The sequence below is a fragment of the Aedes albopictus genome, chromosome 1 (assembly GCF_035046485.1).
Source record: "Aedes albopictus strain Foshan chromosome 1, AalbF5, whole genome shotgun sequence".
NCBI classification, from domain to species: Eukaryota; Metazoa; Arthropoda; class Insecta; order Diptera; family Culicidae; genus Aedes; species Aedes albopictus.
In genome coordinates, this window is record NC_085136.1 from 257,201,330 (window position 1) to 257,225,885 (window position 24,556).

General features: G+C 43.3%; 1 protein-coding gene and 1 long non-coding RNA gene across 3 annotated transcripts in view; both read right to left on the reverse strand.

Moving 5' to 3' along the window:
• Nucleotides 1-24,556, reverse strand: part of LOC109400449 (uncharacterized) — a 364,886-nt gene that overhangs the window by 15,286 nt on the left and 325,044 nt on the right. For both annotated transcript variants that reach the window (XM_062846653.1, XM_062846654.1), the window contains one exon: nt 5,484-5,912. In XM_062846653.1, the coding sequence (XP_062702637.1) occupies nt 5,484-5,912 (429 nt within the window). The remainder of the gene's footprint in view (nt 1-5,483; nt 5,913-24,556) is intronic.
• On the reverse strand, nt 12,628-13,404 carry LOC134287347 (uncharacterized). Its single transcript, XR_009997234.1, has 2 exons — nt 13,163-13,404; nt 12,628-12,714 (listed from the first exon to the last, which is right to left on the reverse strand). It is a non-coding gene; the product is annotated as an uncharacterized LOC134287347 (long non-coding RNA).

Below are 24,556 nucleotides of genomic sequence, written 5' to 3' on the forward strand. Positions count from 1 at the left end.
CCGTCGTTCTGAAAGGCGTTCTTCTGGTTCGTCCACGCTGCTTTCTGCACTTTGAATCAGGCTGTCGATGGCGAGTCCTCTTTCTGTCACGTTACGGAGTCCCTAGTGCCTTCATGAATCAGGTTGTTATTGGATGCAAATGCCCACGAGATGATGTTTTCTCTCCCACACAGCCGCTCTATTATCGGTAACGAAATCTCAATGTTCACAGGTAGCCTCGGAATGGTGTCACCTTCGGTCCTTCCTTGATTGGCATTTCGTCCATTGGTATTGACTCCTGCATTGATTTTCCAATTGAATCTTCCAAATGTTTAACTTTTCACACGCTTGAAAAGCTCTTGTTGATCCGTTGCTACGCGTTGCTATGGAGCTCAAGTGTCTGGGCACATAACCTGATAGCAATGGTTTCCCATCTGCTGTGAAGCGATTGCTGGATAGAACTAGCAAAGTCTATTTTACACAGATTCGCGAATTAACACGGTATTTCAACTTTCTCACGCACTAAGTGTCCAGAAGGACACTCTTCCTAAAAAGATGTGACGGTGATGTAAGAGATCTGAAGGGTTCAGAATGGATGTAAACAGTGAGAGTTTGGGTGTCTGGTGGTAATGCTTAGGGCAAGCTTTGGGGCTAAGATGGGGTTTCTTCCCTATTTAATTTGGTACTATTCAAATATCCTGTCACAATTGAGCTGTGATGGACAATGGTTGATGTAACGCCTGGTCCCAACTAGGCACAACTCGTTTCATAAAGTTTATTACCCTGTTGGGATTACTTCGCCAAACTTCCAAGGGCTCTAGAAACCCTTTACCAAATACCGCCAATCTTTGATCCACAGCTGCAGAGTAAATGTTCAGCAGTTTCGTTTTCCGTTTGACAGAAACGACACTCGGAGGATTGGATTTTTCCAATCTTACTTAGATGACATTTACTCGGGCAGTGGCCAGTCATCAGACCAGTAATTACCCTGAGATCTCTTTTGTCTAGATTCAATATGGACCTGGCTTTTTCTGCACTGGGTTTTATGAACCTTTTCGCTTGCTTGGATGTATTCGTGGCATTCCAATTAGATTCTACCGTGGACATTTCCCAAGTTCTTAGTTTCATCCGAAAAGCACACTCAGGAACTCCACAGAAAGGTTCTGGGCCTACAAAGGTAAATGCCGCACCCTGTCTGGCTAAATTATCAGCGTTTTCATTTCCCAGAATTTCACAATGACCGGGCACCCAGTGTAAAGTTACCTCTTTCCTACTGGCCAATTTCTTCAGAGAAATAATGCATTCCCACACTAGCTTGAATTGACAAGTGAAAGCTCTTAGGGCCGATTTCTTCACCTCGGCTTAACCGGTAAGCCAGGCTTACCCATACAGTTAAACCTGGCCTAACGCTTAAGCCAGGGTGAAGAAATCGCCCCTTAGCGCATTTAGAGCCGCCTGACTGTCCGAAAAAAAATACAGATTTTGGCAAAGCCTTAATTTCATTTTAGACAAATGTTGGCACACGCTTGAAATACAGTGGGACTGCATCCCATTGGTAAAGCTTTACTGATACCAGGGCCAAAAACACCAGCTCCAGTATTTTCTACCATCTTGGATCCACCAGTATAAAATACAATAGAACCTGGAAGTAAACTTGGCCCACCAGCATCCCAAACATAGCGATATGGTTTCACCACTTTGAAGGGAACATCATAGTAGGTCTTCGTTATCTACTGTTTTTATATCCATGTTTGATTTGAAGTCTTTGATAATCCTCAAATGCCCAACAAGATCCCCGTCTAGGGCTTGTAGTTTAATGGCTAGCCTCAGTTCCTTGTTATATTCTGTTAGGGCTTCTTTATGAAGAACCCAATCAGAAGTAGCCTTTGCTCTATTGAACAATCTTCTAGATTCTTTCCTTAATATTTCTAGCTTGTCATTCCACCAAAAGACATCCCTGTTGGATGACCTCTGTTGTGTAGGGCAGCTACCATTGTATGCTGACGTCATTTTGTCAATGATCTCATCAGAAGCATTTTATAGCTGAGGGGTTTCTACAGGTTCTTGGAGTATGGTTCTGTAAAGAACTAGTTTCCTAAGATGTTCTAGGTCATTCAAGAATTTTTGTAAGTAAACGCCTCAAGCTCTACAAGTGCAATCAATGGATTGTTATTACATTACTGTGACGGTGCAATATCCTAAAATCCATGGAACATAGTTCTGTGGAAAAGTAGATTTCAAAGATATTTTTGGACCTCCAAGAACTTCCGCGAGCAAACGCCTGAAGATTTACAAGCGAAATTAATGAATTATTGTTACATTACAGATGCGGTGGATCATCGTGTAGGTCCATGGAGCTAGTTCTGTGGAGAAGTAGTTTTCAAAGATGTTGTAGGTCCTTCAAGAACTTCTGCGCCGAGCTTGCAGATCTACAAGCGTAATTAGAGGGATTCTTACTGGTCGCAGTGACTTATACACCCAACAAGGTAATTATAACTGTTTGATGCCTGCCCAACTAACACAAAGTCTTATATAATGTTGAATAGGATGCTAAAGTGGAGTCCATATGCGTACCTGCTTCCATTTAACTGCGTGTGAAGTGTGCGTATATCTCCTCCACTTTTGCATCCTATCCAACATCATATGCGATCGTGTGTTGACTGGGTGATGATCTACCAGCGAAATCAAGGGATTGTTATTACATCTCTTAGACAGTGCAACATCCTATAAGTCCATAAGATGATCTAGATGATTCAAGAACTTCTGTAAGTAGTCGGGGCCCGTGGCGCAGTGGTCCACACGTTCGCTTCATAAGCGGATGGTCATGGGTTCGAACCCAGCCCCGACACTTGCAATTTTTCGTCAGTTGCTCTTCCCCCCGAGAGCAGCTGGCACCTGACCCTCTTCGGAGCATATAGCTCTAACGGACCCGGAATTTGGATATCGGCGAACCGCAACTCATAATGGACGACCCCCAATTGAACTGGAAAAGGAACAGCAGCCAACCACCAGCATCATCGTGCTCATCATTCTACCGTGGACAGGGTAGAAAAGTTGAAGCAGCACAAGGCACCAGTTCGATACAGTTGAATTAGAATAGAATACATGTAGGCGCTGTGCAAAAGTGTAAGTGCAGCGTCCAATTGGAATCGCTCACGTAGTGCCCAAGTGGACAAAAGAGCTGTAAATTAGGTTAAGTGATTAAGAATAAACTTCTGTAAGTAGAGGCCTCAAGATCTACAAGCGAAATCAGTAAAATTACTGATACGGTGCAACATCCTACAGGTTCATGAAGATGGCTTAGATTATTCAAGAACTTCCTGAAGATCTACAAGTGTTCCCATGGATTATTTTAACATTATGTATGCTTTAAAACTACAGATCCACAGCGCATGGTTCTGCAAAGCACTACTTTCCAAAGGTGTTATTGGTCATTCACGATCTTCCGCGAGTAAAGGCTTGAATATCTACAAGCATAATCAATAGAGTGGGTCAACGTTATATGGAAAAAAAATAAATTTGATCGCATCAACCCGGAACAAAGCTTTTTTTAATCTGTATTATCGTCCAAAACAACTGTGCAAACTTTGGAAGCGATTGGTTGCGTCCCCGTATTCCGCATTGCATATCAAATTGGTACGGAAGTTAGTATGGAAATACGTACTTTTTTGCATTTTATTCATAAGTTGAATTTGTCTAACACCATGTATCTAACGACGTTAAGTTATAGCTTAGGATATGCCACTATTTAGATTGTTATAGACAAAAAATTTTTATTTAAGGGAAAAATGCAAAAGAGCATGTTTTTCCATACTAAATTCCATACAAATTTCAACCGCAATGCGGAATGCGGGGACGCAACCAATCGCTGCCAAATTTTGCACAGTTGATTTGGACCCTAAAAGGAATCGAGAAAGCTTTGTTCCAAAAAATCGTATTTGTTGACCCAGTCTAATAATCAATCAATTGTTGTTATCCTACTGATGCAGTGCAACATCATACAGATCCATTGAACATGGTTCTTTAGAGAACTAATGTCCACAGATGTTCTAGGTAACGACTGCCCCAGAAAGTATGGACGCACCTAGTCTTCAGTTGCCAGAGCCTGATCGATGGTTCTTGTTTCGGGCTTCGTTTTGGCTGTTTCTGCTTACCATAGGATCAGAAATTCAAACGTTCTTTGCCACGATGAACATTGGAATTCGAAATGGGAACTTTTTTGGTCATAACTCGTTCTGTGTAAGTTAGATGTTTTTTTCTTGTGCTCAAATACCTTCATTATTTGTTAATCTAAAGGAAAGTTGAAAAGATCTTTATTTTTTACCAAATTTTTGCCTATTCTTAAAGGTGTTATCCCCACCGTGTTTGATGCTTGCTGCTTGCACGGTTTTCTCACTTAAACCCACCATATTTTGCTCATTTCCTAAATGACCTTTCATGCTCTGTACATCGTTTGTGCACATTTTTTCGATGATGTTCCGCTGAAAGTTCATGTATTTTGAAACTAACTGTTGGAATCGCAAAAACCCTTATACAAATGTTGAGAAAATAGGTTAACGAACAGGATGTAGCTTTCAAAAAGAACTAGTCATCAATAGATTTGAAATGCCAGTATTTTCTAACTGCGTCCATACTTTCTGGACCGGTCTTTAATCCAAGAATTTCCGCGAGCAAAGGCGTCAAGACCTACAAGCGTAATCGATGGATTGTTGTTACATTACTGAAACAGTTGATCAGCCTACAGTTTTATGACACATGGAGTTGTAGGTCATCCAAGAATTTTTGCGAGTAAAGGCCTTAGATCTATAAGCACAATCAATGGATTTTTGTTACCTGACTGATACGGTTCAACAACACCCCACTGGTTCAAGAGGCATGGTTCTACAAGGGTCTAATTTCCAAAGATGATCTAGGTCATCCAAGAACACCCGTAAGTAAAGGCCTTAAGATCTACAAGCGTAATCAATGGGTTGTATTCAATATATTCAGTCACAAGTTTCATAAATCTAACTTGGATAAATAATTCATCCAAAAACAGTCTAGAGTGAACTTGAGACCGACATGGACCATGCTTGAGGAGGACTTGCAAGAACTTGGAGTGTTTCAGCGATGAGTGCTGAGGATGATGTTTGGCGGCGTTCAGGAGATGGCTAAGAATGAACCACGAGCTCGCTGTGCTTTACGGTGAACCCAGAATCCAGAAGGCCGCCAAAGCCGGACGGATACGGCGGTTATGATATGTTGCAAGAATGTGAGATAGCAACCCTGCAAAGATTGTATTTACAAGAACTCCGGATAGTACCAGACGACGTGAAGCACAGCGGACGAGGTGGGCTGAACAGGTCGAAAGTGATTTGGCGAGTGTAGGCCTCCGAGGTTGACAAGAAGCAGCAGAGAACCTAAATGTGTGGCGTTGAATTGTGGACTCATTCTATAAATTAAGAATGAAGTACCAAAGTAGAATTGGAAATTTTTTGAAAACATATAAATGAATGGATACTCACACGTCGGCACCGGTGGGCAGGGTTCGTTCTTGCAGTTGACCTCCTGCGGTTCGCACTGCTGCCCGCGGGGACACTGCACGCCATCGCACGGATCGCGACACTTGCACACCGGACAGCCGCTGTTGAAATCCCGGGCAAAACCTGCCGGGCAGAACATCCGACAGCTCGATGCCTGGCAGCTGGTTTCGATCGAGGTGCAGTTCACCTCGTTTCCGTTGGTTCGCCGGCTACCGGCGAGCTCAACTCCGTACTCATCCACGCACCAGCACTCGGTGCCGTTCAGCTCGTTCGAGCACTGGACCGGTTCGAAGTCGCCCAGTGCGGTGCAGCGCGGTATCCGCACCGAGTGCAGCAAACTGTCGCCCAGCGACTTGGCGCGGCGCGATTCCGCCCGGCGCAGATGCTGACATGCTGTTAATTCTAGGATTTCTGAAACGAGAGGGAGAGAGGGGACGTGGCGTGTGAAAGACATGATTTCGGTTGAGGTGCGGGAAATCGGTACAGGGTTGGTGTACGGAGGTGTGACTGGGCTGATCGCATGTTTCGATTTCAATGGCTTAATTGAGACTTGTACTTATCGCAATGGACCGACGCGGCTTAAGTGAATGGCGAATGGTTTTGTAGCAGAAGGGGTAATTAAGATTGTGCAAAAGTTTAAAGAGGTGATGGCAGTGAATTGACTTTATTTTGACATCATTGGAAGTGTGTGTTCTGAACTGCATGTACGCCATTTTTGGACTCCAGACTTCTTCCCCATACCAGATACACCCATATTGAATGGTTTTAGAGCCCAAAACTCCATTAAACAGCCCAGCCAACAAATACGACCTTCAGCTCATTAATTAGATATCCTACCACTGTGTCAATCACTGACTGTTGTAGAATGTGAAATTGAGGCGGCTGGTTTGAATAGCATCAAACCCTACCAACAAATTGGTTGACATTACTCTGTTGCAACTGAGTTATATGAATATTTGATCGTTCAAAATTGATTGTTTTAAATGCTCAGATTTGCTCTATCGGTACACACTTTGGAGGCCATCTAAGTATATATTGGAAATATAATTTAAATCTATACAATTCGTGACGAATTCTTTCAGCGTTTTATATAATTTCATATATAACTTAGTTTGACCCTTTATGATTTCATATTCACAAACAACAATAACATAATAACAAGTCGTGTCAGTCTCTCAGTTGAAAGTGTGAATGTTATCAATAATGTTTGTGAAAATACAAGAAAAGTGTGTAAAAGATTACATAGGTATGTGGTAAAATTATTCAATTATGCTAAAATAAGGCTGCGCTGCAGAAGCTGAATGGTTTATGTTCAGGAAACGAAAGAAACGTCTACGTAGAACAGCGCAGCTGCTGATCCGCGATACGGCTGGGCTGGTACTTCCGCAGAGCTGCCCTTGGAGCTGCCAGTAGGTCATTCAGGTAGGTGAATGTAATAAAACTCTCCTGCATCTGAACCTGTTTGAGTTGAGCGATCCACCAAGCGAAATATTTCCAAAAACATCTTAATTTTCATCATCAACTGGCTCTCCAACTAGATTCCCTCATCGTATAATTTTATATTTACAAATATGACTCCGTATATAATCTCGCATTTAAGATTACAATGGAGACGCAACAAGTGCATTTGAAGTTGTTGAAGAATGTCAATTTGAATTTGTATAATTGTTAACGTAAAGTTGAAATTATTAATACTGCCAAATGAAATCGGATGAAATTGTGGGCTTCGTATACGATTTAACCTAATCTCTTATTACATCTTATATAATTCTAACTAAATATGTTCATCAATATAACTTTAGACTAACATCCTTATATGACTTCTGGTTTGCTGGGAGCCGCCATTTTGAATTTTGAGACGCCATCTTGGATTTAAGACCGCCATTTTGGACATTCTGGTTGTCAATTTTGGAGTCTAGACTTCTTCCCCATATTAAATATACCCATATTGCATGGTTTCAGGTCCTAAAACTCCATTAAACAGTCGCCATCTTGAATTTTGAGACGCCATTTTTGGACTCTAGACATCTTTCCAATACCAAATATACACATATTGTATGATTTTAGAGCCTAAAATTCCATTAAACAGCCGCCATCTTGAATGTTGAACTGCCATTTTGAATATGCTGGTCGCCATTTTTGGACCCTGGACATCTTCACCATAGCAAATATACTCATATTGTTTGGTTTTAGATCCTGAAACTCCATTAAACAGCAGCCATCTTGAATGTTGAATCGCCATCTTGGGTTATAGACCGCCATCTCGGATATTCTGGTTGCCATTTTTGGACTCCGGACATCTTCCTCATATCAAATATACCCATATTGCATGGTTTTAGAGCCTACAACTCTATTGAACAGCCGCCATCTTGAATTTGGAACCGCCATCTTGAATATTAGACTGCCATCTTGAATTTTGGGCCGATATCGTGGAATTTCTGGTGCCCAGTGTTCATTTTCGCAAACCATACTAAAGGTTACAAAAATCACCGCAGTTTGATGTGTCGCATGATGGGGCTTGGTTCAGTTTTATATACGGCCAGTTCCGCCAGTGCTGGTCCGGATCCCTGAAATGGCCTTAACTCCGGAACACCTCGACCGATCCGAACCATTTTTAATAGAAAACAATGCGTAAAAATTCCGGGTCGATTAGAGCTATAATCCGTGAAATCGGCCAATGAGAAGTGCTCTAAAAATGAGCAATTTTTTTTGCGCACAGACACACATACATACACACATACAGACATCATTTCAAGTCGAACTGAGTTGATAGGCATATGTGACTTGAACCTCCGAGCCTTCTATCGAATATTCGCTTTTTGATTGAACATATAGCCTTTCAGTACACTTCGGTGTACGATAGAAGTAAAAATTGCTGAAGCCATTTTAGAGGAATCCTAGCAGGCGTTTCTGAATGAGTTCCAAGAGCTAATCTGGGAAGAATCCATGCCCAACAAACATTAGGGGCCATTCTTAAACCACGTAGACTTTAAGGGGGGGGGGGTGGTTCTGGCCAAAGTCTACGCTTTACACAAATTTTTGTAAGGAAAAAAATCTACGAGGAGAGAGGGGGTCTGAGATGGCCAAATTTTGGTCGACGTGGTTTATGAACAGACCCTTATTGCTGTACATTAGATGAATAAACCGCTCTTAAGCTTGATTTTAAACATTTTAGCTGAATAAGCTGTTGTTCAGCTACCATTGTTACTTGGGTGGAGAAATCCCTTGAGGAATCACAAGCAGAATTTCTAGAAGAATTTCAGAAGACGTTCCTGGAGCAGTTTTTGGAAAACTACCAGGAGCAGTCGCAGCAAGACTTTTTTTTGGAAAAGTCTCATGAGATAAATTACTGCAGGAAATTGTGAAGAAATTCATGGAAAAATCCCTGGACGATTCATTTGAGAGATTTTTGGAGGCATGGGCCTCCAGGCCTGGAGGAACTTGAAATGATTTCCTGGAGAAACCCCAGAACGGAATCCAGGAAGGATCCAAGGGCAAATATCTTGTGTAATTGCGGCAAACATTCTTGGAGCGATTTCAAGAGGAATTCCTGCTGGAATCTTTGGAGATGTCTTCTTGGAAATCCTCCAGGAATCGCTTCTGTGATTCCTCCAGAAATTCCTCCTGGGATTCCTCCAGCAATTTTGCTGTGATTTCTTCATGGTTTTCTCCAACGATTTTTATAGATACTTCCACAAATTTATACATGAATTCCTTCAGGTATTCCAACTAAGATTTCTCCAGGTATTCTTGTTCAGATTTTTAAGCATTTCCAGCTGGGATTTATCCAGTATTTTCTTTTGGACGTCCTCCAGCAGAGATTTCTCAGATTTAATCTGAAATAAGAATCCTCAATCACAGTAAACAACTCGGGAGGGTTCCGGTAGAAATTTCCGGAGGAACCCCACCAGTGTTCCGGGAGAAATTCTAAGAGAAATCTAAGAGAAAAATTTACCTTAGCAATCGCAACGAGCAGTGCCCTATAGGGCACTGCATTGTTTTAATTTTGTATGAAATTTTGACGTTTCTTGGCCTTGAAGTTTACAAAATTTCTGTAAGAGTGAAAGAGAAGAAGAAAGTTTCATGCAGTGCCCTATGTGCTTTGTAGTTTACAGTAAGGAACTGAATGCCGCGGTAGCCAAGGACAATTTTTCTAAGCTTTTGATGATTTGTGGCCTTGTGTTTTACAATTCGGACTTAGATTTCGTGACGGGTTCCTAGTGGGTTCACATGCGTAGTTGGCTAAGTTCAAAATGTGGGGTTCACGTGGGTGTGCTAAATTATGACTTGTTGGTGGCATTTTAGGTGGTATCCCTCCAGGAGCTCTATCTAGGATTTCACCAGGAATTCCATCCGCGTTTGTGAGTTTTCTCCTAGAGTTCCTTGATTGCTCTAGATACTTCCTTATGAAATGTCTCTAGGAGTTTCGTTTCGAGATTCCTCCTAATATTTCTTCTGAGATTACCCCAGCAAATTTTCGTAGGATTTCGTCAGGCATTCTTTCTGTTAAGTCTCCAAAGATTTATTCCAGAATTTCTCGACGGATTATTTTTGTGATACTTCCAGGAGCTCCATCTGAGATTCTTCTTAGGATTCCTTAGGATTCCTTCCCTCTGGGATTGCTTCGGAGATTCCTTCCGGGATTTTTGTTGGAGTTTTGGGAATCCTCCAGGAATTGTTCCCGAGATTCCATCAGGAATTTCTTCCGAGATTCTCTTCTGGAATGTCTTGAGAAGTTCTCAAGAATTTCCAGACGGAATTCCTGGAAAATGGAAACCCAGAAGGAACTTCAGGGGGAATCCCTTAGTAAGCTGATGGTGAAATACCTTAAGAAATTGTTGTAGGAATTCCTCAAGGAACTCCTGTAGGAACTTAATATGGAACTCCTTGAGTTATTCTTTAAAGAATGACACAAAAAAAAATCCATGAGGAATTCCGTAATATGCTGCAGGATGATTTTTTTTTCTTAAGAACATCTGGGAGAATTCCAGAATGACCTTCCTGATGAGTTTCAGAAGGATCTGTATGAAATCCTGAAGAAAATCCTGCTAGAATCAAGAAAATATTTACCATAAAAATCCTGGATGGAGTTCCTGAAAAAAATCCAGAAACAGTTTGTGAAAGAATCCCCTTGGGACAAACAGGCATCTTCAGTGTATGCGTGTTGGTGATCTGGCATTTTTAGGCGAGAATGACGCTGGTTACGTCAAGTTGATGGCCAATGTGGAGAAGGGGTGGTGAGATAGGGCCTGAAATAGACGTAGTCTAGACGGAAACAGAATGCAAGGGACAATTATGTAATCTTATTAATTTAAGGAAATTGCAGTTCTTTTACAATATTTTTTACATTTCCATACCAATTTATAAATTAGTAATTCATACTAAATTGGCCATGAGGCGTCAGGCGAGGTGCAAGAATAAACTCGATCATTATTGGTGCCTAGTTAGACGGGAATAAGATAAAAACCGTATGATGGCACTATGATAGACATTTTCTCGTAAGTCCACTAACAAATGAAGAGAAAAGTCATACTGAGCTACTTAGCCATACCAATACCGATTTGTCAGCAGCATGCTGATTACTCCGACGACGACTTCATTCCATTACGACTGGGATTTAAAACAAATCCCTCTGCTACGCTACTTTATCTTCAAGCCGTCAAGCATCTCCTCATTTGTAATTCATAGTTGCGTCTTCATCGTCGTCATTGCATTGTCAGAGCGCTAAATCCACCACACCCATCTTCCCAATAAGCGTTTTGGCTACTGACTGGATGGCCTTGCTCAGTGCTAAACTGGAAATCATGATCTTCGAGAGAGTGTCGCGTTTGCATATACCTGCACTGTAGGTCCTACAGTATTGGTCAGTATATTTGTTACGGATTTTGATTTTTTCATATAAAGTTGAACACTGGAAGACTACATTAAAGTCAACGGACTCCTGAAGCCCTACCTCACTTGATGCGTTAAACGGTGAAGAATATGAATAGTAAATAATTGATAGCATTGCAATAGCATTAAGTAAGTCGCACACATTCGTAGCTAAATAGTTACCAAAGCACAAACATTTGGGGCTAACCACTGACTCTAAGAAACGATTAGCGCAGGTCGAAAGTTGTCCTGGCCACGTCCTTGCGACAGCTGGAGGATTAAAAAGGAAGACTAGTTGGACACCTAAGAAAGGTATGTAGAGATCTCTACATTCTCTCAAGCCTAGGTGTCACGGGAATTTGGGTGTTGTTAGTGGAAGGGTTAAGTCCAAAGGATACGCTTGATCAAAGTTTAGGCACCAGAACGATATTCAGGAACAAACTCATCAAATTATACGAATTCCAGTGTTCTCGAGATGAACTTGTCGACTTCCATTTGCGTCTTCTGGACATCCAGCAGCAATATCACCAAAAATTACACGAAAATCACGCAAAAATGAAGACTTAGTCCGGCACCCCGATGGAAATAAGACAAACTCTCACAACAATTGCGAATTATCCCACCCAACACTACGTGACAAACACAAAACAGCAATTATTTTACCTCATTTGAAAGAACTACTCTTTATCTTTCGAATTCTAGCTTTGACTACCTAGATAAATCGGAAATAAAAAATATCCGACAGACGAAACTTGTTCATGTTTTACGGCTTGTGTCCACTTTTTGTTTACCTTGTTGTGGTAAATCTCACAGGCAACGTTAACAAACGTTTGATTACACACAAACAAGTATAAGTAATGGCTGAATTATAGAAACAGTGTACACTCAGAAAAAAATCAATACTAAATAGTATAAATCCCACACTAAATAATTTTCGCCTGGTTGACCCCAAGCTTGGTTTATATGCAGGTTAAACTGGCCTAGTATAATTTCGATATAAACAAATTCAAGTTTAAGTTTCAAATATTAAAGCTAGTTTAACCACAATTTATGTAGGCAAACATTGTTGCGGGATTTCTCCTGAAATTCATCCCATCACTTCGAACGTAGGCTTCAGCATATTCCAAACCAAAATCATCCAAATTAGGAGGCCTAGTTTTACATTCCACCGCTTTCACGCATTCCGTGATAGGAGTTCCTACAAAGTAAAGTTGGTTCTCTTGCTGGGCCTGGCGGCAACTGATTTTTCCCAAACTTACCTTTAATTTGCAAGCAGTAGTATATTTAGGCAAGTATTTAGCACGAGAGAAAGTTTTATAAAGATGCATTTCCAATAAAATACCTGAGGGATACGGACTCAACTTTTTTGGTCATTCAATTTGAGCACGTACTCTTTCTTCCAGTGCTCCCCGTTGTAAAGTTTCTTATCTCTATGGAGATCAATTTCGAAGTGCACGCATAAACTACTTCACACAAAGTTTAAACCAAGGCTCAAACATATCGATTACAACAAAAGCTACAATAAAACGTATATTCAGCTGACTTTGTCGTTATGGGCTTGGAAGAATAATTTACAAATTTTAGGAAAGTTTCACACATAATTTTCTCACAGATGAAACGTTTTAAACGTTTTCGTATCTGACGGCAAAGTTTGTGTGTCATTGAATGTTTCACTTGTTTTAGCGTGACTAAGCAAACCAAACTTGTTCCAGGCACACTCTGATCATTTTGGAGGTTTGGCAGCAGCCTGGCTGCTGTCAAATTTCAGTCCGCAATCCTCAGTAAAATACGTATAAATACCAAATTTCCGTGAAGCAGAATAAAAAATCAGAATGGCGGGACTCAGTGATATTGTTTGACGCGGCCGAGGAATACAATGGTGAAAATATTGTCGTTCAAATCTCGATAAGTATAAATTCTTAAGCTACCACAGTATACTTTTAAATCTGAATATTGTATAAATCGAATAAAAGACAAAAATGTTTATTTGTTAAACTAACTTCGATTAATAATGTTTCAGAGTGTACATCACATGAAACAAAGTCTAAACAGACGGAAACAATATGCAAAACTGTTACCGCTCAACAGCACAATTGTGCTGGTTCGTCACGGAATGGATATTTGACCGACCATATTCAAAACAACGCAAAGCAAATGAAATGCGTGACAGTATCAAAAATGCATCCGTTCGCGGTACAGCCTGCTACGATCAGTTATAGTGAAAAATTGTTACTCGTAAAATTAGTGGTAATATAAAACTACGAAAAATATAGAACAACATCCACATACCATCTAGATTCTAGAAAGTTGATCATTTTGTTTGAAAAATAAAACAAAAACCAAGCGTATTGACCAACACTGCCGAACCCATCCGTATAGAAAGATTACATCGCTTTTTAAGGGAACCTGTTCGGTGTCGGTGGGATTCTGCGATACCTAGCGATAGCTAGCAGAATACAGCATTCTGTGACTATCATCCGATGTCGCAATTTTCTGGACGATTTGTGGGCGCGATTTGCATATTTGTGCGGCGGTGGTGGCATTTAAAATATCACGCTTTTTTACTGGGATGGAGAGTTGGTTTTATATAGGCAGAAGGTTGGTAGAAAACAGGTATCACTAACGGATTACGAAACACGCAAAAGGCAGATGACACCATCCGCCGTTTTGTTTTATATTTGGTGAAACGTAGGAACGTTGTTGGTAAGGAGGGTGGTGCTCCAGTAGAGTTCTTGGGGCTATTATTCTTTCTCTTAATTAATCGGAGAGAATTTTACGTCTGTTTTGGACAAATGAAATGTGAGCTTTTGGGAAAACTTTTAATCTGTTGTTGATTTATGTTCGAGGGACATATTAATTGTTTTTACATGACATGAAAACTTATATATGAAATAGTAATTTGGCATCAAATTGGTCATGAAACACTTGGCGAGGTGCAAGAATAAACTCGATCATTATTACTTCCTTACTACTTTCAGTCCTCGGCACCCACGGTGGTACAGAGGGCCGAATTGAAAGATTTCCATCCTGGGCGATTGCCAGCCATCGCCTTGACCTGTGGTCAGGTCCAATTTCTGTCGACTTGCTTGATTTCGTTGTTGAGGCTGCGCCGCCATGAGCCTCTGGGTCTGCCTCTGCTGCGATGTCCTGCTGGGTTCCAATCTAACGCTTGCTTTTCGTTTCCGCCCCTGCGTAGAGTGTGGCCGACCCATCTCCACTTTCGTTCCCGAATTTCTGTCGCAATCGGCTTTTGATGACATCGACGATGGAGCTCCACGTTGGAGATCCAATTGTGAGGCCACCATGCACGAATTATATACCGCAGGCATCTATTGATGAAGACCTGCAGCCGTTGAGTGTTCTCCACTGATACAAACCTTGTTTCACTGGCGTATAGCAGCACAGATTTCACGTTCGAGTTGAAAATTTGGATTTTGGTGCGTCGGCTAATCTGGTTGTTTTTCCATACATTTCTTAAACTCGCAAAACCAGCCCTCGCCTTCTTGATCCATGCACCTATGTCGATCTTGGTGCCGCCATCGGCTGCCATTTGGCTACCAAGATATTGGAAGCTTTCAACATTCTCCCCTGATTGCCCAGCTCCGTAAAGCTGGATAGGTTGACCGTGTTTACATCCAACGATTTGGTCCTGTTGACGCTGATGGTAAGACCTGCCGCTGAGGAGCGATTGGCAAGATCATCGAGCAACGTCATCAGCCAGTTCGAAGTCATTAAGGTGCTCCAGGGTAATGGGCTGCCACAGCAATCCACGATTTGGTCCACAGTCAATCGCACCTACCAGGATCTCGTCGATTACGATGAGGAACAGTAGCGGTGATAGGATACATCCTTGCCTCACTCCAGCAACGACCCGGATGGGATCGGACAAAACACCGTTGTGCAGTACTCTGCACGAAAATGCCCTGTACTGTGCTTCAATGAGGCCGATGATTTTCTCAGGGAGACCCTTGCGCATGAGGGATTCCCACATGTTTCCGTGATTGAGACGCTCGAAAGCTTTTTCGTAATCAATGAACACCAGGTAGAGAGACTCTTGGAATTCAATGATTTGCTCCAGAATGATACGGAGCGTGACAATAGTCCTCAATGGTCCACACAGGATCGTCTGGCACGAAATCCTGCTTGCTGCCATCGGAGAGTTGCGTCAATCTTCTCATGTATCCGGTTTAGGATCACTTTGCAGAGGACTTTGAGAACGATACACAGTAACATGCTGCCGCGCCAATTATCGCATACAGTCAGGTCACCCTTTTTGAGCACCTTTACTTAGACGCCTTGCATCCAGTCGACCGGAAATGTCGCGGTTGCCCATATGTTGCGGAATAATTGATGCAGTAGTTGTGCGGATACTACGGGGTCAGCTTTGAGCATCTCAGCTGATATGCGATCGACCCCTGGGGCCCTGTTCGATTTCATGCTACGGATGACTGTTTCTATCTCCTGCACTGATGGAGCTTCGGTGTTGACACGGGTAATGCGTCGAACCCTTGGCGGATCATGCTGAGGTGTTGATAGCGTGGCCGACACTTGAGAAAGGATTCCAAAGTGCTCGAACCAGCGTTTCAACTGGTCAGTCGGGTCGGTCAGTAACTGTCCAGACGCGTCTTTCACGGGCATCGTAGCATTCATCTTGGTCCCGTTCAGGCGACGTGATACATCGTAGAGGAGACGGATGTCGCCGGTGTTTGCGGCTTTCTCGCCTTCGTCGGATAGGGAGTCCGCTCACGCTCTTTTGACCCGACTACATCCTTCTCGAGAGCCGAATAGCGCTGACGCGCTGTTTTCGCTCGCTCTATCGCGGCTTTGGCGTTCCTTCGTTCCTCTATCTTCCTCCAGGTATCATCTGTGATCCACTGCTTTCTTCGGGTGCGTATCTCACCCAAATTATTCTCGCCGGTGACGATGAATGCGTTCTTGATGGCGCTCCATTGATCTTCTTCGCTTCCAACTTCTGGGATATGCGCAGCACGGTTCTCTAGCTCCTTGACGAGGGACCTTTTCACCGCAGCGTCTTCCAGTTGGCGTGTGTTGAACCGACGCCCGATTTTCCTCTTCCTGTCGATGGATTCTAGCAATGCGCAACCGGATCTCACCGATTAAGAGATGATGGTCGGACGCCATGTCGGCGCTACGTTTGTTCCGCACATCAAGAAGGCTCCGTCTCCATTTTCGGCTGATGCAGATGTGGTCGATTTGATTTTCCGTGACGCTATCACGGGAAACCCATGTCACTTTGTGTACTGGTCGATGATGAAAGAGCGATCCCCCAATCACCATGTCATTGTTGCCACAAAACTCTGCAAACAGCTCTCCGTTTTCGCTCATTTCTCCGAGACCATGGCGTCCCATGACGTGCTCATAGTCCGAGTTGTCAGAACCAACCTTCGCGTTGAAGTCGCCCATGAGGATCTTGATATCACCTTTCGGAATCTTGTCCACGACAGCATTCAGTTGACTGTAAATGTTCTCTTTGTCTTGCAATTCTGCAGCATCGGTTGGCCCGTAACATTGGTTCATTTTAAGTTTTCGAACCCGTGTTCTGTATCTGGCTACAATTAACCTCTCAAAAATTGGTTTCCACTTCATGAGCGAAGCGTGGGCGTGAGCGCTGAGCAGAAAACCAACTTCACGGTGGCGAGGAGCGTGTTCACCTCGTAGGCCAGAGTATTGCAGAATTTGACCCGACGCCAATCTGTGTTCTCCAAAGTTCGGCCAACGGACTTCGCTCAGTCCAAGGATTTCAAGCTTCATACGGCATGCCTCATTGGATAGTTGTGCCAGTTTACCCTGTTGGGCTAGGGTTAATACATTCCAAGTTGCAATTCTTGTCTGTTGCTTCGCGTTAAAAGTCGTTGCCGTTGAATTAGTTCGTAATCTTTCATTTTCGGTTTCTGTAACGTTTTTTTTTTGGTTTCGGATACAGAAGGTTGTTGGCCTAACGTCCCCTATCCATCGTGGTGGGGCTGCCACCTTAGGTATAGCTTCCGGTGCAGGAGCATTTCATACTCAGCTGCTGGATGCCAGAACAGACGCCGTTTGAGCCGCACCTCCTTGGTGAACAGACGCTCGAGACGTACCTCCTCAATCTAGCTGAAGTCAGAAGGACAACAGTGCCCAGGCTGCACTACCAGCTAAGCACACAACTCTTAGCTGGTGATCTTTGTCATCGCTTGACCCGTGAAAACATAAGGTAGGAACTTGTGAGGACCAGAGCTATGTTGGACGCTCTCCTTATCGACTCAGCGTTTTGCAGCACCTCGATCATTATTGGTTGGTATTTAGTATGACGGGAATTAGATAAAATCTATTTGAATAGTTAGATAGAACGCTATCGTCGTTATCCATATTTCTGTCAATTAAGCTGCTTTATCCATACTTTAGTTGCTTGGCAACGGGAAACCACCCTAATATACGTTGTAGAAGCTTTTAACTGAGAGAATCTTTGCACATTTCTCTGGGTTCAACCAGGTTCAACCGTATCTCCGGCGTTGAGTTGAAACCAAGCGTATGAATAACAATTTACGAGGGAGAAATTCGCATAAGAATCACCCTCTGTCGTTCTAAGAATGGAAATGAAAGTTTTCGACGAAGCCCCGCTCAAAAGAGAAAGCCAAAGTTTGAACATTGAAATTCTTCCCAAAAGTTTCTGGCGAGTCAATGGCGGAAAAAACTTCGAAGCGTTTCCATCTGACGAAACGGACGTCGTCGTTGCCTTCAGCGCGCGTAAAGTTATATGGATCGCATAATTTATTCACAATGGCGAAACACTGCATAATATTGCACTTGAAGAGTAGCCTGTTGGTCGTCATGCCTCCCTGGGTGTTTATTGCAGACACTTGCTTACGTCCTTTGTCACGCTCGAAATGCATTGCTGCTCATCAGGGTTGCTGTGCATCCGTTGTTGGGCGCTTTGTCGCGTGTTACGCCTTTCGGTTCGTGCGTGCATAAGAAGTCATATGAAATTGCGCCCTTATACGTTTGTTGTCCAGGTCTATGCCGCCATATAAATTTATAATCGAGGAGAGTGAAAACCGAAATTGCTTGACCGGAGGTGCGCTGTTCGCCATCAATGCAGTTAGTGGTGTCTTTGGTATTTTTGGTCAGTCAGCGCAGCGCAGCGCCTGCTGCGATTGCGTAATTTGTTTTCGACACCTTGAACAGCAACAAAAGCGACTTGCTTTCCAGTTTGCTTTATTGGTTTTCTGTGCTTACTTGGCTGGTTGGTGGTGTTGGACTTCAGTTGATTGGTCAGTCGCGCACCTTCTTTTCACCGGAGAGCGTCGTCAGTCAATCAACTCGGCGGCGAAATGATCGCACCAACCAACAACAGCAACTGCGATGGTGATGATCGCGAAGCTTCGAAGCCGTTGTACATATCAAGATGATTTCATAACACAGCTCAACTAGCAACGCCGAACAAAGTTGGGCTTGATGACTGCACTTCACGATGACAACGTGATCGGCTACGCCTGACAACGGCCGCGAGTGGTTCGAGTTGATGATGTGCTTGCGTGGTCATCATTTTCAATTTCAGTGATGGCGGGTGGCGGCGCAGCAAAGATGGCGGTGACAATGTAAACACTCACTCTGTTCAGCATCTCGCCGCCAACGTGATCACACAGTAGGCATACCAAACACATTTGCGAGTGGAAGTTGTCCATTGCTGCTGCGTTTCAAAATTCACACCACCAGCGATCGAAAGGAACCTGTGAAGCTAGGTATCGTATATAGATACTTGGCGGGAGAAACCTGTTGTTTGAATAACATCAAATAACGTGAATCATGATTGCTGCGCTATTTGTCCGCAATCAACATGCGTTCGTCGGTTCGTCCGTCCGCGGACTTGTCGCGAGTGTCCTCGCGCACTTTCCAGTGCAACGCATGTTGAATCGGTTTCTCTGAATTTTGGGAAGGTGAAGTTGTTTAACCTGCTCAGTTTAAACTAGGTACTAGGCGTGGTAGTTAAGTGTCCCACACAATGCATACGTTTGCGTATGCGTGACAGTAAATTGACACATTTCCCATGGGAAAACTGTCAAAAAAACGCAAACCTCGACGGAACGGACGCTATGTGTTTCATGCTTTAGAGTAAACGATGATATTCCATTTCATTCACTAGTATTTAGTTCAACATCAAATTCGGGTTTAACACCGAGCGTGACACTGAGTTAAAATACACGGTTATATAAACAAAAAAAAAAAAACAATTAGTCACAATTATTAAGTGATATGAATAAAGTGAGCAAATGCTTTTACTTTGCTTAAATGCCTTTTACTTGAGCATTTACTCAGGTTGGTATGATACAACTTAAAGTACAAGTAAAAGTATGAGCATTTACTATTCGAACATCGTAATCCATATGAATAAAATTGGGAAACCTGAGTACATAAACCACGAGGACTTCCAGCAAGAAAATCCTGTAGTAAGAATCCCACTAGGAACTCCTGGAAGAATCCCAGAAGGCACTCTGGGATCCCAAGAGTAACCCCAAAAGAAATTCCTGGAGGAATTTCTGGAGGACCTCTTAGAAGAATCTCAAGAAGAATTCATGGAGGACCTTAGGAGGAACTCCCGGATGAACCCCAGGAGGAACTTCTGGAGGCGCCCCAGGAGGAACCCCAGAAGGAACTCCTGGAGATATCCCAAGAGGAATTCCTGGAGGAACTCCAAGAGGAGCTCCTGGAGGAATCCCAGGAGTAACTCCTATAGGTATTCCACGAGGAATCCCACGACGAAATCCTGGAGGAACCCGTGGAAGAACTCCTGAAGAAACCCTTGAAGGAGCTCCTGGAGGAACCTCCGGAAGAATTTCTGGAGGAACTCCAGGGGGAACTTCTGGAGGAAAACCAGGAAGAACCCCAAAAGGAATTCCTGGAGGTATCTCCGGAGGAACTCCTGGAGGAACCCCAGGAGGTGCTGCTGAAGGATTCTCAGGAGGAATTCCTGAACCCAGGACGAATCCCATGAGGAAAACCTGGAGGAACCCCAGGAAGAGCTCCTGGAGGAACCCCAGGAAGAGCTCCTGGAGGAACCCCAGGAAGAACTCCTGGAGGAACCCTAGGAAGAAGATCCTGGAGGAACCTCATGAGGAACTTCTGGAGGAACCCCAGGAGGAACTTCTGAAGGAGCCCCAGGAGGAACCTCAGTAGGTATCTCAGGAGGAATCTCACGAGGAAATCCTGGAGGGACCCTAGGAAGAAACTCCTGGAAAACCTCAGGAGGAACTTCTGGAGGAACCCCAGGAGGAACTTCTGGAGGTGCCGCAGGAGGAACCCCAGAAGGAAACTCCTGGAGGTATCCCAGGAGGAACTCCTGGAGGAATCCCAGGAGGAGCTCCTGGATGGTTCTCAGGAGGAACTCCTGTAGGTATCCCAGGAGGAATCCTACGAGGAAATCCTGGAGGAACCCCAGAAGGAGCTCCTGGACGAACCTCACGAGGAACTTCTGGAGGAACCCCAGGAGGTATCCCGAGAGGAATCACATGAGAAGCTCTTGGAGAAATCCCAGGAGGAGCTCCTGGAAGAACCCCAGGAGGAACTTGTGAAGGTATACAGAGACGAACTCCAGGAGGAATACCAGGAGGAATCTAAAGAGGAACTTCTGGTAAGATAAGACATAATCAACAATAGTATGCCACAATACTCGGTTTATGGCTGCCGCTCTTTATCCTTGGTCACGCCCGATGTTCTCCAAGTCACGCTCCACCTGGTCCGCCCATCGTGCTGTCTGCGCTCCACGCCTTCTTGTGCGAACCGGATCAGTCGCAAACACCAACTTTATCCAGCATTCTTGCAACGTGCCCTGCCCACCGCATCCTTCCGGTTTGGCCACCTTCTGGATGCTGGGTTCGCCGTAGAGTACAGCGAGCTCGTGGTTCATCCTTCTCAGCCACACATCATTCTCCTGCAAACCGCCGAAGATTGTCCTTTGCATGCGATGCTTGAAAACTCCGAGTGCTTGATGGTCCTCCTGGAGCATGGTCCATGTCTCGAGTCCGTAGTGGACCACCGGTCTTATTAGCGTTTTGTACATGGGGCACTTGGTGCGTGGGTGAATCTTTTCAGACCGCAGCTTCTTCTGGAGCCGTAATAGAAGAAATCGAATGACCCCCAATTGTAGAGGCGCTAGGGTGAGATGAGGAGAAAATCGTTTGTTAACATCAAAAATGCAATTTTTCGTCTTCAAAATTAACTAATTTTTTGCCTTGGTAGTTGCTATTTTCAATTGGTAATGGCTTCCATTATCATCATTATTGATGCCTGTACAGGTTTGATATCCACGTGCTGGGTGCATTGTGGAGTTCCGCAGAAGACGTCCGCCGCGTCCAACAGTCAGCCGAAGAAAGAGCCAGAGTCATGGCCAACCTTGATCTGGTCGGCAACAGGCTGACACTTAGGCGTTAGGCGTTACTAGGGGTGTGATGGGTGCTAGTCGTTAGCAGGTTGAGGAGTAAGACTACTCACACGCTAAAGCCACACTACCGAGGAAACATTGAATACCACACATCCTCCTCCTCCTCTAAAAAAAATAAAACGCAGAACAACGCAGTTTTTCAATTCCCGGTGATGACAAATGCATTGATTGATTGATTTGTCTTTATTAAAGAGACTTCCAGCCCTTGGCGACAAATGCATGACTACCACCTCCAAATTTTATAAACTCCATCAAACAACATTTTTTTTTACCCGAACTTTTGCAACTGCAGGTGCTTGATGAATTGCTAAAATGTTATCTCGTACTACGCATATTTATTTTTATATTTATTTTACGTTGTATTTCCCCTCTTTTTTACAACGATATGATGTGCCAAAGTAAAAAAACAAATGCTGGATAAATAATGGAAAAAGCAGATTCCATTTCAGCCAGCCAGTGTTTTTTTTTTACTTGCTGACGTTGCATCGCGATGCGGAACACATAAAATCGGATTTGATGGAGCCTCATAGTCGTGCGATTACGACCCATGCTTCTAATCACACTTTGCAATTGGGTGAGATTTCGATACCAGCTCAAGGCAGAGATTTCGATACCAGATGGCACCACCACATTCGAGGTAAAATCTTTTTTTCTTGTATAAGGATTAGTGACATTCCCGCACACAAACACTAATGTAGAGAATCGTCATGTAAACGTTGGTTTGTTTTCTACCAGGTCACCTCAAAAACCATCATGGTCCAACACTCTTGTTAGAAATAGTGGAACGATTTCCTCCAGTGATTAGTGAGTCCCGAGTTCCGCATTGCGTACCGAATAACTTTTATTGGATTCTCTCACTATCATCGCATCTGGCTAGACAGTTCCTAAGTTTGTTCACGATAGTCATTCAGTTAGTTGTAATTGAAACAATTCAATAGTCGGTATACTCCAATGATACCTCTTACGAGTTTATGTTAGAAGAGTCGCATCTTCGGGGATTCCTAAGAATGTTGCTAAAATTTTGAAGCTGCAGAAATAGTCAGCTGCTGTCAAAAGGTTTCATTTCCCCAAGAAGTTGCGTCCCTAACAACTCTAATTTGTTTTCTCCGAGGCGATGTACGAAAATTTACCTAGAATTTACCAAGATTTTGAACAACGCGAATAGATGTGCATTTGTTTTCTCCCAAAACGCACCTATGCATCTACAGAAGGGTTACCCATACAATTGGACGTGATAACCTTAATGGACAAATCGCTGGCTTGCACTTGTTTTGGATCACAGAGATTTGTACCCTGCAGCAAGAAGTTTCAAATTAGAAATAAAATCACTATCTCTATGCGGGGCCCATATAGCCGAGGCGGTAAACGCACGGGTATTCAGCTTGACCATGCTGAGGGTGACGGGTTCGATTCCCGGTCGGTCCAGGATCTTTTCGTAAAGGAAATTTCCTTGACTTCCTTGGGCATAGAGTATCTTCGTGCCTGCCACACGATATACGCATGCAAAATGGTCATTGGCAGAGGAAGCTCTCAGTTAATAACTGTGGAAGTGCTCATAGAACACTAAGCTGAGAAGCAGGCTTTGTCCCAGGAGGACGTTACGCCAAGAAGAGGAGAGGAGAGGATCTCTATGCGTTCCTGCCGTATCCATTGCAGTAATAGCGAATTTATTGTACCACCATACACATTTCAAATTGTTTATCGCATTTTTTCTTGACTGGCATTTTATACCCGAGTTGCGCATGATGTTTTAAGTGGCTAATGCTAGGCAGCGCCACTGTGTATGTGAAAAACCCGCGGAACACGAGCACCGTCAATGATCCCGTAGTGCAACCTTCGCTGTTTCTTTACACTGTTATCATGTTTACCACATTTATCAGAAAAGCGCCTCTACCGGCACTTAAGTATAACGGCAGCTGCTTGCTTCCTATTGACTCTGCTTCAAATTTACTCGAGCAGTTCACAGATGGCAAGTAAGAGAAAAATGTCTCCCATGCAAATCAAACAGAGCTATCACTTTTCCTAGTGGAAAAATCTTCCGTTTATTCCGTATTTCGTATTCCGGTAAAAGTAACGTTTGTTCCCGTGCAAGGTTAGTTGTCAAAATTACTTGCGGAAAAGGGAGGAATTTTACTTGAGCGCTCTACTTCGGAACAGGAAACTTAGCTTCAATAGTTCCTTCCGTGTATCCACATGCTCCCTTAGTTGTTTAGTGTTAAGTACCTTCCAGCTTGTACTGCCACTGTCTGAAAGACTGCGTTTGTATCTTTATAATCTAATACTTTTGACTCTAAACACCTATGGCAATCGACAGCTAAATCCTCTTAGCTTACAACAAAAACATTTGGGATTGTTTCTCCTTTCGATATCATTCAATGCTAGGTTAACACGTTTTACGTAAACTTTGACTTAAGGTACCGAACGATCACAAGTTGTCGAACAAATCCCAGATCTACCAATTTCCTCAAAAGTGTTATGATTATCATGTTTGATAAAACATAGTTTTCGTGGTCTAAAGGCCCCTATTGCCACAGTTGTAAGGGCAGCTATAAAGATCGGTCTAATAACTTTACGTAAAGGAAATTTCTATGACTTCCCTGGGCATAAAATATCTTCGCGCTTGCCGTACACATGCACAATGTTCATTGGCAGAAGAAGCTCTTCCCCGTTAATAACTGTGGAAGTGCTCATCAAACACTAGGCTGAGAATCAGGCTTTGTCCCAGGAGGGCCAACAGAGGAAGAATAGA